Source organism: Squalius cephalus (genome assembly GCF_949319135.1).
Source record: "Squalius cephalus genome assembly, chromosome: 11".
Taxonomy (NCBI): Eukaryota; Metazoa; Chordata; class Actinopteri; order Cypriniformes; family Leuciscidae; genus Squalius; species Squalius cephalus.
Genome location: NC_137132.1, coordinates 30,370,249 through 30,384,519, shown reverse-complemented (window position 1 = coordinate 30,384,519; position 14,271 = coordinate 30,370,249). Strand labels below are relative to the sequence as shown.

The following is a 14,271-nucleotide window of genomic DNA, read 5'->3' as shown; positions in this document are numbered from 1 at the left end:
CCATAGTTATGCAGCTAGCTCGCTAACAGACTTGATATCTACTAGAAAGACTGGACTCAACGTTGAAAATACCCGTTTGTTGCCCGCCAGGTATCCGTGGTAGTCACGTGACTGCAAAGTATCAATTGTCAGGTGGTTTGCTCTGGTGTTCTTGGTGGTTGCTAGGTGGTTATTTAAAAGATCAAAAGAGTCTACCCACTGAAGTCCTTCCTTTGATGGAAGTCTGAGGGATTTTTTTCACCCATTTATTGTCCACCAGGCAAAAAAACCCCAAAAACATATGTCTGAAGGTTGGCCCACACTAAAACATTAAAAAGTCTTATCAGTCTTATCCGAAAAAGTCTTATCAGATTTTCAAAATGTGAGAGACCACAAACATGACGATAAAAATAATGAAACATGAAAATAATAGATTTAACAGTTTTGTTCCTATAGTGTGTGGAGTGCCGCGATGTGACCAGGAAAGCATAACACACACTAAAAGATTCCATTCACAAACAACCAGAGTCTTACAAAATCTGTTGCAGTAAAGAAATGGCGATAATAATGCTTGAACTGCTTTTTACAGAAAAATTGAGTAAAAAAAGAAAAAAACATTCCACGTGATAATCTACTACAGAGTGTGTGCGCATTTGTCCTCATCCTCCACACAACAGGATTTCTGATCATGTTGAATATTTACGATTTGAGATCGGTGCGGCCCCAACATTCTTTTGAGCAGATTCAATCACCCCTAATACACCTCACACCACAGTAAAATCTGATAGGATAATCTGTAGAACAATAAAGATAATCGGCACTTCACTTAGGATTGTTGGACGGGGAGAATTGGGCCCAAAATCAGCACAATTATCTTGTAGTGAGTGGGGGCCTTTAGAAAAGTAAGAGCACCTCTCCTTAAGCCACGTGACTTTACATAGGCTAAGCATATGTTACATACTGTATTGTACAAACCTAAAACTCTAAGTATAACAAATAGCAGTATTGATGTTTGTCTTAGCAAACAACACTAATTAGTGGAAAATCATCCATATTTTGGAAGTCTCATCAATCTCTCTCCCCCTCTAATTCCCATGATGTATATCTGAATGCAACGTTTCATTTTTCAACAAACTGTTTATTGAACTCTCGGGTTTACTTATTTGCTGCCTTGCGAGCTCTAGAGTTCTGCACAGGAATGCTAATGTAATTTATTTTGTGTTTAAACGCATTGCTCCATCCCTCTCTCTAATTGTTGGTCTATCAGACTATTTAATAACCTGTTGTAATGCACTGGCTGTGATCAAGCTCTCTCTCTCTCTGTCTAATGAATGCGCTCTCACACTGGGGTCCCTGTAGCCGTTTTGCTCTGATGATACTCCATCACATTGACACTGCATGTTGCATCACACCCACAGGCACCCTCTCACCCTTCTGCACATTTAATAACACTCGCCTTACATGAACATATTTTTGATCTCAAATTACTTTTAGATATGTGATACATCTTTTGTGGTTCTTTGTGGTGTGTGTGATTGGGCCAGTGAACACCTCTGCATGCTGAAGTGAACACAACGCTCCAGTGAACAGTAAATGAAGAGTATTCCCTAATGACCTGCGTCAGAGAACTGGTGCAGCCCCCTGCAGAGAGAGAGAGAGAGAGAGAGAGAGAGAGAGAGAGAGAGGGAGGGGGGAATAGGAAAACAGAAAAGAAGAAAAGGTTGAGAAGAAGGAGTGGTGGGATAAACTCACACTGGATTTTATGAGTTTGATACTATGAGTATGGTCAACAGTACATGACATCACACTCCAGGGCTTCCGTATTGCAAAAATGATAAATGATCCTGCCAGGATGTTGCTAATGGGTGTTCAAGGTTATTACCAGGGTGTTGCTAAGGGTTTGGCAGGGTGTTCTGGGTGATTGTTTGATTGTTGCTAGGTGTTTGCTATGGGGATATGGGTGGTTGCCAGGAAATTGCTAGGTGGATGCTGTGGTGTTTGATGGAATGTTCTGATTGGTTGCTGGGTTATTGCTAGGTGGTTACTAGGATGTTCTATTGTAGGTGGTTGCCAGGGTGTTGCTAAGTGGTTGCTAGGGTGCTCAAGGTTTGTTACCAGAGAATTGCTAGGTGGTTCCCTTGGTGTTCTGGGTTGTTGCTGGGTGTATGCTAGGGTATTCTGGTTGGTAGCAGGTTGTTGTTGGGTGGTTACGGTATTTAGGTGGTTGCCAATGTGTTGGTAAGTAGTTGCTTGGGTCTTCTGGGTTGTTGCCACAGTATTTCTTGGTTGTCACTAGGGTGTTCAAGGTTGGTTACTAGAGCATTGCTAGGTGGTTACCAGGATGTTCTGTGTGGTTTCCAGTGTGTTGCTGGAGGTTTGCTAGGGTTGTATGGATATTTTCTAGAGAATTGCTTGGTGGTTTGCTAATGTCAAGTCAAGTCAAGTCACCTTTATTTATATAGCACTTTTTACAATACAGATTGTTTCAAAGCAGCTTTACAGAGATAACAAGAAAATAATGCAACAAAGTTTGTTAGTACATTTATAAATATAGCCGCTCTGGAGAAAACCGTGATGTCATCGTCCAGCTCAGTTCAGTTTTCATATAATGGTGTCAATGCAGCAGATCCATAATATTGTTGCATATTAAATTAAATGTCCCCAACTAAGCAAGCCAAAAGCAAATGGTGACAAAGGCGAAGAAAGGCGAAAAAGGCGACAGTGGCATGGAACCAAAACTCCATCAGGTGACAGAATGGAGAAAAAACCCTTGTGAGAAACCAGGTTCAGTCGGGGGGCCAACGAACAAACGAAACATGTATGATTATGATTCAGGCAGCATTATAAATCAGAAGTCAGATTGGATTGGAACAATCAGAATATTATCCAGTTCCATATGGTTGAAGATCGGAGTCATCACGCCAGTATGGAGACGGGTTTGTTGAGGATCAGGCTGTCGTGTTGATGAGGCCTTCACAGGGGAGAGTCTAGTTGACACAACCTCTGCTGACACTTCAGGGATGCGTTGTGGTCGTGTCTAGGCGCAGGTCCACCATCTGATCTGGATACGGTCCGGATCTGGCTGACTACATCATGCGTTGTGGTCGTGTCTATGTGAAGGTCCACCATCTGATCTGGATACGGCCCGGATCCGGCTGATTACAGTTAACCTCGGATTAAACAGAAAGACTGAAATTAGCGTAGATGCCATTCTTTTTATGATGTAACGAGTACATCAGGTGTTATAGGAAGTGTTCCCGGTTCCGGCTGACCTAATCTATGCAGCCTAATCATAATGCCAGGGACACACTTAACTACTCGCTGAAACATTCTAATACTGAACTGAACACACTTACAGACTGTTCCCAACAACTGGAGTAGATTTTAAACACCGACTGAACGCAACTGTCTCTGACTCTGCGCATTTGGGCATGATCAGTCATAAGTATCAAATTATATTCATAATCGGCCTTACAGTCGTTAAGTGTGTCCCCAGCATAAGGTGACTACTTTCTGGTCCAAGTCATAAAATAAATAATTTTTTGCACTTCAGAGTTTTGGCATAAATTACTTAAGATAAAAATATGATTTGAAATGAAACAATACAATAAATATTTTATCATGACGTATTATATTGTAGTTTTTGCAGATATTTATTATGTTGCAATAATATCTGCATATTAAAATATGGACTGGGTGGTGTACTGTGTAATGGGAGAAATGTTTCAACCATGAGTTTTTTTTACATTGCAGTGATATTTACACAATAGTTGACTAAAATAGAAAGAATGAAAAGTGTAGATGATACATCAAATTGAGTGCTGGAAAGGGAAATTATTTCAACAAAAACAAAAACGGGGGAGTTGTGAAGTCAGATTATGTGTTTGTAAGCGTACGCTTTGCCCTCACATGGAGGAACTCTGAAAAAGACAAATTAGCTCTTTGTGCCAATGCGCCTGGTTGATGGTCACTTTTTGCCCAGCGAACACAAACAAACACAAGCAAAATCTGGAAATAGAATGAGATCAGCTCTGAATTCTGCCAGACGAGCAGCGAGACATGCCAAAGCCCATTCCTTTCTCAACGTGTGTCCTCTCTCTAGACTAGACCTGCTGACCGGTAATTGGACTGCCACTGTTCCCATGAGAATTTATTACTTGAATATTCCTGCCTCCTGTTCCTTAATGTAATTGCGCTGTTAGGAGGATAAAATACTACAGAAAAGAAAAATGAGCAAGAATAGAGGGGAATGTGAAACGAATTTGAAATGTAAGAGCTGGTTTAGGGATTGTTTGCTTGAACGATCATGTTTTAGATTAATTACGCCGTCTCACTTTCACACAACACAGATGTGTATACAAACACAAAGAGCAGAGTGAATTATTCCTCCTCCAAAGAAGTGTGAGGTGTATTACCATGACAACAACTAAGAGCACCAATCAAAGATCACGATGGCAAGCATAATTGTGTGTTCAGGAGTGGGTGGTTTCATGTATGTTTGCGACTCATTATTTGTGTGCCTTTATCTGTTTGTTCACACCTCTGTGTGTTCCTTGTTTGGTTGAGATGTTTAAAAATAAAGTGTCTAATTTATGTGCCAATAGAAACACAAAATGAAATTGCAACATTAAATTAGATTACTTTTTGGTCCAGATCCATTTTTTTATACAATTCATTAAACATGGAATGCACACATACAATTACACATCTTCTATAATGAATATAAGCAGTGACGCAATTTTGTCATAAACGGTTGTCTGCCAAGTCATGTGGTGCAAGAAGCATGCAGAGAACAAGGAAATTATATCATGAGAAGAACCCTGGTATGACAAGGTATATGTCAAGGTCAGTAAGTCTTATAAAATATTAAAATAATTTGACCGTTTTATATGACATGGTAAAGTTTTGATTGTCACTTGGTGATGCTCCCCCAAAACATTGAATTAGCAATGAAAAATATACATACAAAAACTTTTTCTGAAAATAATGGATAGGATATATTTACATGTTTTTATGGTGTACATTTTTTTTATTATTACTTTTTACTTAATGGTTACGCCACATGACATTAAGTTATTATTTTTTTTTTTTTTTTTAAATGTTTGAAAAACCATTTGAAACCAACATGAATACAAAGAGTCCATTTGGCAAGTGTTTTATAGTGTTTGGCACGTGTTTAATCTCGGAGGCACATTTAGCTAATGCTGGGAACTTCCCGGCTGCAACTGCAACATGCAGGAAGTGTAAAAAGATTGAACATTACGCTAAACTGTGCCGATCAGTGTAATCAAATACACATGAGGTCCATAAAATTTAATTACCAGAAGTTACTGTACTGTACGTGGAATATTCAGCTCTTACTCCCAGCATTACAAGTACAATGGCTATACCTACTTCTGACTCACAGACTTGTGTGGTAGATTTGGTGGTTGACACAGGGTCTTCCGTATCTATCCTGCCCTACAGCACTTATGCATACCACTTAAGTAACGTTGTGCTGTCACAACCGACAGCCAGGCTTGTAACGTATTCAAAAGCCCAAATTCTGGTGTTTAGATGTTTGTCCGTGGACGTTCCTCTTCGTGACCAATCAGTTCCTGCTACATTCTTCATTGTGGACAAAGAGACACCACTCATGGGGAGGGATCTACTCTGTACTGCATGTGAGGATTGAAAACAATCAAGTCCTGCCTCCTGATGCCCTTCCTGTGCCTGCTTCTCCTGTGCCAGTCTTTCAGTGCACTGTTGCTGAGTCAACTGAGCTGGATGTGCTAAAAACTTTATACACTGCGTAAAGCTGGATGAAACGTCACAACTGTGTTTGTATTGCTTGCAAGCAGTAGGGGTGATAGAACACATTGACCAAGTCAGGTAAAATTGGGATGTGTGTTGACCTCAGGGGTCCAAATAAAGCAGTGATTGTGGACTCTTTTCCATTGCCACACATGGATGAACTACTCTCTGCTACAAAAGGTTCTACTATTTTCTCTACCATCGACCTGATTAACGCTTACTACCAAGTGCCCCTGAGGACAGTCGTGGCCTCACAGCCTTTATTACTCACAACAGACTGGATTGGCTTCAGCACCTGCAGCATTTCAGAAAATGAGGTGTTGAAAATTACCTGGACAACATTATCATCCACGGATGTGACATGTCTATGCATGACAAAGCACTTCAAGCAGTCTTACAATGACTAGAAGGTGCTGGCTTGCAGCTCAATAAAGACAAGTGTTGTTTCCGCCAAACCAGCCTGCTGTTCTTAGGTCATAATCTTTTAATGGAGTCTCCTTCCTGATGAATCACATGTACAGGCGATTCAAATTGCTCCTGCTGATTATCTGTCATGTTTGCCCTTACCTGCCTCTCCTGCAGATAATGCGATTGCTCCAGCTCTGAGGACTTTGTTGCTTTTCTGCTGCTAGTAATTCTCTTTCTATTGTTGATGCTGCAAATGCTTCTTGTCCTGTTCTAACCAAACTTTGTACACAGATTTCTCATTGTTGACCTCCTTCACACAAGGGTCTGGACAGTGAGTCGTTGCCGTACTATAATCTGCATCTGGAAATGTCTGTTAAGTGCAACTTCATCTTTTGAGGCTCATGGCTGATTGCACCTGCTGCTCTTCGATCTGTGCTGGTCTCAATAGTGCACGAAGGACATCAGGGAGAACCAAACAACGCTTTTGTGACCTCTATTGGTGGTCAGGGATGGATGTTCAGGTTCATGATGCTGTCCGTTCCAGCCATGTGTGTCAGCTCAATGACAAAACTGTTAAGCCACATCCTGCTCCTCTCCAGCCATGGCAGAAAGTGGCTGTGGATATAGTCGGGCAATTTGACATTGCTGCATCCGACTACAGGTTTGCTATAACATTAATGGATTATTACAGCAAATGGCCTGAGGTCACTTTTACTCACACTGTCACTATGGATTCTGGGGTTTTGTTTCTGTCATCAGTCTTCAGCCGCCATGGAAATCCATTGAGTATAGTTACAGTTAACAGTATTTACCTCTGCTGCTTTCACTGTTTTTCTGGAACGAAGGAATATTCGTCACCATCGTTCCTCTCTCTACTACCCGGCAGCTAATGGTGCTGTAGAGAGGTTCAACCGTGTGCTCAAACACTCTGTCCAAATGGCCATCCAGCAACATCAACCATGGAAAACAGTGGTAACTGACTTGCAGGTGCACCGTAGCACTCCACATGCTGCAACTGGTACTTTACCCTTTTATCTACTTTATGGCAGGCAAATGCGCACAGGCTGTATATTTTGTCATCTGCCTCTGTGCACCTGGCAACTGACATGAATGGTCGTCAAAGGGTAACGTGGCTGCAACACAAAATGAAAAAGTAAACTGATACACAGAAAGCACAGAAAGTTTTCCAATCTTCTCACAGTTGCCAAAAGACTGTTGGTGGGTACATTGGTTCTTAGTGATGGAAAGACATAGAATGCTTCAGATCTCACTGCATTTCCATGCACACCAACATCTCTGGGTAAGAACACAGCTCACTAGACAGACACTCATGCCACTAGACCTAAACATGATTTTTTGGAAGCCTAGTTGGTTAAAGGACCATCTAACTTAACTCCGATGTAATATTCTGTTCTTTAAAAAAGGGGGAAATGTTGTGTTTATAACTGAATTGTTGTTGACTACTATTTTGAAAAGTGTATTGTGACATAATGTGTGAGAACTGAAGAATAAATAAGATTGAAGTTTGCTACTCCTGTCTCTTGTGCTTCATTGATTTATAATTCCTGTCAGATACCACAGTCTTCTCTTGTCAGTCTCTGACATAAAATGCAAGGCATACAGCACCGTACACGGACATTCTTTTCAGATTTGCTGGTGCTCAAAACTATTTTCTAGGAATTGATTTAGTTTATTGCTGTTGCTGTAGCAGCCAACAATAGCACAGCTTAACACTGCACTCATTTTTATTTGTAGTAATCTTCAAAAAGTTTCTGTATAATTAATTGATTCTCTCTTTTTACCCCGTTTTACAAACGGAAGTATAATGTACAATAATTTACTCAGGAAAAAAGTGGATACATATGGAGCAGGCTGTGTGATGCAAACATCAAGATGTATTAGCTTACAAATCTTGCAGTATGGTAAAAGGGTTTTGAGGTCACATAAGTATTGTGCAAGGAACTGCACAAAATAAGTATTTTTTAATTGATAATCTGACCCTGTAATTGTAATTTGTGTGAAAAATAATAAAAGTTTTTGGTGCCAATAATGTTAATTTCAACTGGAAATATATCAGGTTACGCATGTAACCATGGTTCCCTGAGAATAGCATGAATCTAAACACGATAATGAACTTGACCTTTGACACTGGAAGGCGGCAGGAGGTAGTGGTAGCAAGGGAGGCTCCTAGAGAGCCTAACAATCCAGTATACTACCCTACCATCTAGCCAAGTTCTAGGAACGGAGGACTAAGTAAGAAGATTCTCTAAATCGAGAGGAGACCTAGCTTCGTTCCACGCTCAGGACAGCTTACAAGGAGAATCACAGAGAGCCAACAACTTGCAATTGCTATCCTAGCGGAACTCAAGGGAGTGGAGGCCTTGAACATATGACTCTCTCTAACGAGAGGAGGCCTGACAATGCTTGCTGTAGCCAAGGAGGCTGACAGAGAGCCTAACAACTCAGCAGACTCAAGGGAGCAGAAGCCTCAAACAAATAACTCCCTACAGCAAGAGGAGGCCTGTCAACGCTCACGATAGCCAAGGAACTCACAGAGAGCCTAGCTACTTAGCAAAACATAGCCGAGCTCTAGGAGAGGAGGCCTCAGCATATTGACTCTCTAAATTGAGAGGAGACCTAATGACGCCCCACTCTTAGGACATCTGGCAAGGAGGCTTACAGAGAACCTGCAACTCGCAATTACTATCCTGGCGGAGCTCTTACAGAGTGAAAGCGCAGTAGCCAGGGATGCTCACAGAGAGCCTAACAACTTAGCAAACAGCTAGGTGAGCTCTTGGAGTGGAGGCCTCAACATGACAACTCTCTGAATTGAGAGGATTCCTAACTACAGCACACGCTCAGGACGTCTTACAGTGAGGCTCGCAAAGAACCTACAACACGTAAGGCTGTCCCAGTGGAGCTCTGGGAAGCAGAAGCGGAAGCCTCATAGGATAACTCTCTTTAGCGAGTGGAGGCCTAGCAACGCTCGCCTAAAGCTTAACCTACGACTGAGCTTATAGGACAAAATAACAGTATGTCCTATGTCTGTCAAGGAGGCTACACAACAGTGCTAGCAGCCCGACACAATAATAAGAGCTAAAAGGAGCAGAGGCCTCTAACAGAATGACTAAGTGAGAGGAAGCCTAACAACGCTTTGGTTAAACAGTGACCAAGGAGATGAGAGCCTAGCAACTTAGACCCAAGGAGGGGGGAAGGAGGCAGATGCTATTTCGCCCCTGGGACCTTGAAACGCTGATTGTGTTTATTCTCGATCACTTCCCTCAGATCTTTCCTTCTCCCTCAGGCTTCAGGCCTCCTCAGTGCTCTACCCCTCGAAGGAGGAGCGTACCTTCGCCTCTCTAAACTTCACCTAACACCGTCTCGACAGATGTGCCGATGTGCTCAGATGGCAAAACAGGTGCATCGAGGAGAAAGAAATCTGTGGTGCGGCGCAGCTCCTCTACCGCCTCTGGGGGGAGCCCCTGGCCCTAGTCCAGGTCCTTCAGCAGGTTGGCCTGGTAGGCCTGCAGCACTGCCACAGTGTGTAGCATCGCACCAGCCTGACCTGCTGCCGCATATGCTCTGCCATTAAGATGCGATTAAGAACACGCAACAGTTTCGTAGGCAGAGTCAGAGCCTTCAATGTGGATGCCTTGCACACTGAGAGATAGCTAGCCTGCGTCTCTTCAATCGGAGGCATGGGCGCATACCCATACAACTGCATCCTCTCAACATCAGCTTAATTCACCTGAGTGTGGAAGCGTACATCAAGGAAGCGCTCATCGACGTGGCTACGAGGGAGCTTGCACGCGTTTCCATCGCAGATCTAATCTCGCTGTGGAATGGGACATAACTTCCAGTAACTTGTCATATGCAGGGCAGGCAGGCTGAGAGCGCTCGGAAGCATCATCGATCTCATCAGCCTTGTCCTGCTTGTCATGGCTTGAAGCCAGGAGCGTGCTCGCTGCCGGATCGGATGGCGTGAGACAACACATCATCATCATCCGGCAGCTCACTCTCGTCAGCCGCAGATGAATGATAAATATTCATACCTTTCTCAAATTCATCGCAAGCTCCATCTGCGAGCCCCACAACCTCAGTTTCCTACTCGTCTCAGTTGCAGCAGGTCCTGAACCGTAAAGCCTGTCCTGATTCCCTCAAGATAAAGGAAAGACGAGAGCGAAGTTTCTTCATAGAAAGGCGCTCACAATGCATGCAAACAGCCCCCCAAGGACTAAGCATGCATGCTTCTCGCCCATGCAATGACGCACATTTCGTGTGTGTCATTGTGTGTCACGCTGACATGGATGCACACACTGCCTGAAAGACTTTGCACCAGTTGCCATAATCGCCTTGTTTAGACACATGTTCAAACAAACAGGTATTCTGAAGACAAGAAAGAGAATGACATATTTCACAGTTGCCCTTTTATCTCACGGTCGCACTGGTGATGACGTCATAGGCTTTCGTCTGCCAATGTCAAGTTCACTGTCGTGTTTAGCTTCATGCTTCAGACACAGATAATGCCGGAGGCATTCCACCCATAGCGACCCCTAGGGGACAAAGTGTGAGTTCCCTTTTTAAAGGGAACTGCAGTTAATTGTATGTATAGGTACGCTTTTGGAGTTTTGCCAAGCACTGCCAATCACCTGTCCTGGATTTATCCTCTTTATTTTGCCATTTCTCATGTGAATAAAGTTAGCATGACAGTGGCAGTGCTTTCCCCCTCTGCATGTCTTCCCGCTGGCAGCTGCGGCACACAGTGTTTTGACTGCGACTGATGGCAGAGGTTATTGAGGATGAAAACCACCCTGGTTGTTTGGCTCGCCAATGCCATCTGAATTTCGTCATGTTTTGTCGTGCGAGGGCAGCTGTCATGGATGTATCATTAAAAAGATGGATGAAGGGACCCTTTTTGCAGTTCTTCCAGTTCTGACTCAGTTTACCTCAACTGCATTGCTTCTGCTTACTTACCATCATTACGTGCAACATGACGGGAGCCAATCAGAGGGCACCGTCTTGTCAGCTTGTCAGGCAGCTGGAGAAACTCAGATGGCTGTTTCATGACCCTGTGCAGTGACCCGCGCACAACTTGTTCTCCCTGCTGTCATGTTTGTTTACCCTAGTGATGGTGCGCTCCAAGCTTCTCCCTTATCTATGTGACGTTCCTGTCTCTTGTCCTTCATCTCCTTTTATTTCTGTGGGGGACTTCTAAAATATTAGAAGCTGTATTATAAATATATATATATATAAATATTAGAATATTAGAAGCTCTAGAATATTTCCCCTAAAAATGAAAATGGTCATGTTTTAGTCACACTTTTAGTCACCCAATGTTGTTCCAAACACAAAAGTAATTTTGAAGAATAATTTGATGAAAGCATAACATCGAAAAAGTAAAAAAATAAAATAAAAATAAAACCTATAACTATACCTTGGCCTATACCTCAAATTTTGTTTTGCAGTTTTTCTCGATTGCTTAAACACATTTCTTGAAACTATGCCTCGTATTCTCAAAACTATAAACACAAATCCATAACGTCTCACCTAATTCTCCAAACATCCTATTTTCAGGTCAAAATGAAGCTCTACACTCAAAACCATTCACTCTTGCTGAAAAACCTAACTTTGCCCTCAGACAGGACACACAAGCCCTCAAAATCACACACACTACAACATAGTCTAAGAGTGCAATAAATTCAAAACAACATTTCCAAAACTGGTAAGTTATGTTGCTTGTGGTTCCCCCATCACAAACCTTTTCACATGATGAATACAAAAGACACAACCAGTGGATACATTGGCACATTTTTATTCATACACAGAAAACACATACACACAAAAACATTTTTTTTTCCTGTTTTACTTTTTTTTTTTTTTTTACTCTCTCCTCAATTTTTTTTGTTATATTTACTTACAGTAAGATGTGTGTGACCAACATATGACAGTAAAAGAGCACACACAAACCTTATTCTAATATGGAATTTGAATTGTATTGGAATGGTAAAGAGTGTTGGTCGTAACAGGAGGGCCTCCACTCAAGGAGACAATATGATGGACACGTCTATGCCCTCACTTCACTGTCACACTCTGCAGCCACTCTGTGTGACTGTATGCTTCCTTCTCTGCTGGCCTTTTCATGCAAGAAAATAAACCTCATCAAAGACTATTGGAAATGTTTGTCTCTTATTCACTGATGGAATTTTGTTTGCCACCACTCCTCCCTGAAGGTTCTCGAGGCGACGGTAAAGCGACTCAAATTTGGCCTTACTTGTAGCCCAGCCTCCCTCATAGTCATACCATTGACAAAGACATGGGCAACTAGAGTGGCTTGAATTTCATCTGAGACTGCTTGTCTTCTTGCCCTTCCTCCTCCTCATTCTTATCCCTCTTCCTTCATGTCTTTCTGGATCCATTGTTCCAAAACACAATAAACTGATTTGGGCCCTTTTATATATCTATTGAAGGTTCTGATTGATGTGTGTTAAATTTTGACTCTTAGTGTTTCCACTTGGGTAATTGTGTGCTAACTGAGCTGAAGCTGTGCTGACTTGAGTGAACAATATTGAATGCTAGTGCTTTCTAAATGACAACATGGGTCTAAGCAATGAGAAATGAAGGGATTTGTGTGTAGAGTTTTGCAGTGACAGTTCAACAAATCTGACTCATGTGTCAAAACAGGGAATAGTGTTTATAGTTTAGTGAAATGGGTGTGCTTTTTGATAAATGGCGTTATGGTTTTGAAATTTTAGTTCAAAAGCCTGGTTATAGCGTTTAAGCAATCGTGAAAAACTGTAAGTTAAAGAGCAGCTTGAAAATTTATTTTGTATTATATGGAAGAAAGAAATTTGGATATAATGTTTGGAATAACATGAGGGTGAGTAAATTATGACAGTTTTCATCTTTTGGTGATACAATTTTTTTAACTCAAATGCAATTTCTTATGTGTTCCTGTAGAAAATGGCACCTTTAATTCAAGCAGTGAGGCAGAGAGAAAGACGCAGTCCTACTATCTTTCCTGTCTCAATGAACAACGAATAGAAGAGCTCGGAGCCCAACCACTCATCGACTTGATTGCAAAGGTAAGTGTTTCTGTGGCGCCTGCTCTGGTGTGGAGGGTAAACAGTGCAAACAGGAATTGGGAACCCGTTCCATTTCAAGGTTTCTTTAAAGTAAAGCTAATGCAAATGTTTATATCCGATTTTTAATTGTTTACTATACAAAATCATGGTAACATGATCCTTTAAACTGTAAAACCAACTGATAAAAAAGAGGATAACTTTATTTGTCCTTGTAGAGATGCAGAAATCAGGATGATGATGATTTTATGGTTACACATAGGCATATATAATGCAATTTGCATATTTACTACAGCAAAACACGGGTGAGGAGGCACAAAGGTATCCTTTGTGAAGAAAAAGAAAATTAATTTTAAAATCAATGAAAATAAAATAAAAGCCATTGGATTTTTTTTGTGTTTAGAAAAATGCTTATAACAACACAGTAAAAGTTGGTGTCAGCTATTTATTTGTAGTCATTTCTATGTATATTAATTAAGGACACAAAAATACCAATTTTGTAGAATGACCTTTGATTTTGGATTAATTTTCTGTTTGTTAGCCTTTATTTGAACTGAGCTAGATAACTTGTCTCAAATGGCTACGATACTATCAATTCCTCTTGGTTTAAAATCAGCGAGCCTTGAAATTATGTAGACATCCTTCAGTGAAAGATGTTTTCATTCACTTATATCTCTCTGAATCAGCCAATTTGAAGAAGAAAGCTCTGAAACTAACTCTCAGCACAGACCTGAAAGATTAATCCGTGTAACATACACAAAGCAGTGATATCAAACTACTTAATTTACATCCCTCCCCACACACCTGCCTTCTGGAAGGTTTAAAAGAGATACGGCTGGGAAGATGGAAGACGAAAAATTTACACTTGCTCTGATGAGCTGCCTTTTGAACACACTTTTACAAATGCTACCCTTCTCTTATGTCCTCCTCTCAATCTGTCGTTCTTTTTGTCATCCTGTGTCTTTGGGATCACAGTGATAGAGCGTATAGTGTTGAAGAGAGCCGAGAATAG

General features: G+C 41.5%; 1 protein-coding gene across 3 annotated transcripts in view; it reads left to right on the top strand.

The window, feature by feature from the left end:
* The window catches only part of ece2b (endothelin converting enzyme 2b), a 71,326-nt gene that overhangs the window by 34,260 nt on the left and 22,795 nt on the right, over positions 1–14,271 (top strand). For all 3 annotated transcript variants that reach the window (XM_079885783.1, XM_079885784.1, XM_079885785.1), the window contains one exon: positions 13,138–13,262. In XM_079885783.1, the coding sequence (XP_079741909.1) occupies positions 13,138–13,262 (125 nt within the window). The remainder of the gene's footprint in view (positions 1–13,137; positions 13,263–14,271) is intronic.